Here is a 3,628-nt window from a genome sequence, read left to right as displayed (position 1 = left end):
TGTAGCCAATTTCAATACGCCTGATGACAATATTGGTGCGAGTAAAGACTCAGCTTTATTGAAAAAAACATATCCGGTAGTACAATCCAACAGTAACACCGATGAAAGGAGAGATGGTTTGTAGTTATGAAAAATTATAATTACTTATTTTTTAGCTAATTATCATATTATTTTATTACATTCAAATAATATGTTCGCGTTTGAAAAAAACAAAGTTAAGTTCCTTACAATAAATAAAAGATACACTTCAATTGTATTAAATAGTTAATAGTTCAAGAATAATACGTGACCTAATGATACTAAGTATAAAAAAAAATAAAAATATTCAAATTATTTTTATTGTGTAAATAAGTTCTGATAGAAAAATTATCCTATTTAATAGATTAATAATATTGAGTTTATAATAATCTGTATAAACGTTTACATGTTAGGTACGATTCATATGTACACTTGGGTCTAGATTTTCTAAAGGGTAAATATACATATTGATTATGTAAATGTAATATTTTAAAGTGGTAATATTTAAGTGTACCTAAAACTACACCACTCTTAAGCTATCTTATATATTCATACTTTATATTAATAATACATTACATAGATGAGCTTCAAGATTTTAATGCAGAGTCTATCAATTCAAGAAAACATTTCAAGAGTTTTCTAAAAAAAAGAAAAGTATCAGAAAAACACGATGGTGGGAGAAAACACAAGGTTTTACAGAAAAAAGAAGGTAAATCCGTAATTTAAAATTATACTTACAAAAAGTAAGCATATTACTATATTAAATTTACTTATACAATTCACACACTATCTAAAAAGCTTGATTTTCAACAACAAAACTTTATTCACACATATAATTACAGAAAACCCCTTAAAAAAGTCTATAGTTTATAACTATATTTCATTTTATAGACAAAATTCAAGATTTAACGTCAGAATTTATTCATTCAAGACAATGTATTTTAAAAAATGGTAGCGTACCAGTAAAACGCGACAATGGAAAAGAAACTATGGCTGCCATAATAACAGATTTGAAGGAGTCAATAAAACGCGAAATTTTAAATGACTCAAAATTAGAAATCATTATTCGAAGTAGATATTTATATTTTAAATTATTATTCTATAAAAATATATGAGTTAGTTTAAAAAATAAGGAAGTGTACTCCGACTACACAACTTATTTTTTTCTTAAAGTTTCCATAATTTTACCAAAATTTACTTTAATAGATCACATTGAAGATTTAATGTCCGAAATCGTTCAGGAAATTGTTCAGAAATATTTAATGGAATCTTCCGATTACTTGATAAAAAATATTGGTGGTCAAGAAAAACGCAAGACGGACGAAATAAATATAAACAAAACATTAACCGAGTTAAAGGATATACAGCAAAATAATGGTAACTCTATATTTTTAAATTTAATAGAAAAAAACAGCAAAAAAATGATATAAATTTAAATACAATATAAATATGTAAATTTTTTAGATTTTATTCCTTCTGCTCCACCACTTCCCCAAACTCTACCAACTCTACAAAAAACAGAAAATAATATTAAAAACAAAGGTAAGGTTGATAGACCAGCAGGTCTACCAAAAAATCTTATAGAGGAAATCAAACGCGGCGTGAAATTGAAGGTAAAATTTTTAATAATTAATAATTGAGTATAGTGCAAATTATATATTATAGCTTTATGTAAGCAAAACAATTTCCTCAATATATTAAATGTTAAAATGAGTATATTAATTATAACAGTTAGTATATGTGTTTGATTTTTTAATTTTATATAGCCGGTAAGTCCAATGGTTAAAGTATTAGAAAAATCAATTATAGATGACAAAAATCTTCGAAGAATGAACCCTTTTGATAGTACTTGTATATATACATAAAAAGTCACTGTTTATGTTATCTAAATATGAATATTTTCCAGATATCATTCCTTCACCATCTCCTCATACACTACTAATGCCACTAAAATCAGAAAACAATGTAAAAAGCAAAGGTAAGGTTTATAGACCAGCAGCTCTACCAAAAAATTTTATAGAGGAAATCAAACGCGGCGTGAAATTGAAGGTAAACCTTTTTAACAATTAATAATAGAGTATCGTTCAAGTTTTATATTATAGCTTAATGTAAGCAAAATAAATGTCTAAAATCGATATAGTATTTTAATGATTATAATTCAATTTTTTTTTTATCATACTTATGAAGTGGGTCATATATTAATGAATCGCATTTTCAATGCTTCATAAAAATTAAGATTTTTAATTACAAATCAAATACTTCAGATAAAATTTATAAAAAAATATAATTTTTTTTGTAATGAATTTTTTTACGTTTTTTAACTTTTTGTCATACTTATGAAGGGAATATGAAATGAATATTAATGAATCGCATTCTAAACAATTCATAATAATATGAAGTATTAATATACATATATTTTCAAATGAATTATGCATTTTATTTTAATATTGTATGTGTTCATTAGATTAATTTTTTGTCTCTAATATCCATTTATTTTCCGGGTATCTTTTAAGTGATCTGGTATTTATTTAATTGCTTAGTGGTGATTTCACAATCTGTTGCTTGACTCGAGTAGTCAAAATAAAATATTTAAAAATATATACAATCTTAGTATAATATTTTATAGCCGGTGAAGCCAGTAGTTTCAGTAATAGAAAATCCAAAAATAAACGAAAATGATTTTGAAAGAATGAACCCATTAGGTATTCCAATGTTTCGTCGGGCAAGTATGATGTCGAGCAGTTCTAGCTCCGATACGTCATCGGAATACTTTTCTCTAGATGAATGGGATAACTAAATAAAAATTAATCGAAAAGTAAAGCTTGAATAAACAATGGCAAGTGGTAATTAATAAGTCAACCGCTCCTGAGCATAGTTAGTGTGTAATCGAAGAGTGATCAAGATGAGCTGAGGTTACCGGTTTGTCTAAAACGAACAGACAACCGGATCATACCTTGACTTTGTACTTTCTATGTTTTTAAAACCAATTGCTAACAGTAATGTTGGAGGTTTTTGAGAGAAATTTTTTAATTAAAAACTTAATATTATTATCCAGGCTAATATTTTCGAATTATTTTTTTTTGTCTACAATGTATTATTTTGATTTGTTCTAGAAATAAAAATAGATAAAAATGTATGGTGTTGTTTAATTACGTTTTATTTTACTTTTACTTGAATTCTAATAAACTAATAAATTCAGGTAATAATATATTATTATTTTATATAAATTTTAAAATATTTATGTTTTCTATATTAAAAGAAATAAATATTGGCCTTAATCCGAAAAAGTTAATGATCAGTTAAATTAAAACTATAAAATAGAACATACTAAGATTCCTGATAGGGATATAGCTATGTTGAGAATTAAGGATATTTATTACTATTCCTACCATTTTTATTATATTATATTATAATATAATATAATGTAGCCCGAGCTATTGACGTCAAAATAAAAAAGGCAATCATGTTTTAACGCCCGTTTTCGATACTATAATTTTTACATTATTCATTTTGTCAACAATTTTACTTATTTTAAACAACGACTCGTCTATCACCAATTGTCAATAAGTCAACCAACTCTATCTCAATCTACACTAACCAACTGTATTAG

The 3,628-nt window shown here is 25.4% G+C and overlaps 1 protein-coding gene across 1 annotated transcript in view; it reads left to right on the top strand.

Annotated features, from left to right (window-relative positions):
- The window catches only part of LOC126910523 (uncharacterized), a 6,864-nt gene extending 3,748 nt beyond the window's left edge, over positions 1–3,116 (top strand). Inside the window, exons 2-7 of the mRNA XM_050693159.1 lie at positions 6–116; positions 599–727; positions 910–1,089; positions 1,225–1,395; positions 1,483–1,631; positions 2,645–3,116. Coding sequence (XP_050549116.1) covers positions 6–116; positions 599–727; positions 910–1,089; positions 1,225–1,395; positions 1,483–1,631; positions 2,645–2,815 — 911 coding nt within the window. The 3' untranslated portion in view covers positions 2,816–3,116. The remainder of the gene's footprint in view (positions 1–5; positions 117–598; positions 728–909; positions 1,090–1,224; positions 1,396–1,482; positions 1,632–2,644) is intronic.
- Positions 3,117–3,628: the final 512 nt, after the last annotated feature.

The sequence above is a fragment of the Daktulosphaira vitifoliae genome, unplaced genomic scaffold, assembly GCF_025091365.1.
Source record: "Daktulosphaira vitifoliae isolate Bord-2020 unplaced genomic scaffold, ASM2509136v1 Scaffold_1, whole genome shotgun sequence".
In the NCBI taxonomy this organism is placed as follows: domain Eukaryota; kingdom Metazoa; phylum Arthropoda; class Insecta; order Hemiptera; family Phylloxeridae; genus Daktulosphaira; species Daktulosphaira vitifoliae.
The sequence above is the reverse complement of the archived record's forward strand: the minus strand, read 5'-3'. Positions and strand labels throughout refer to the sequence as shown.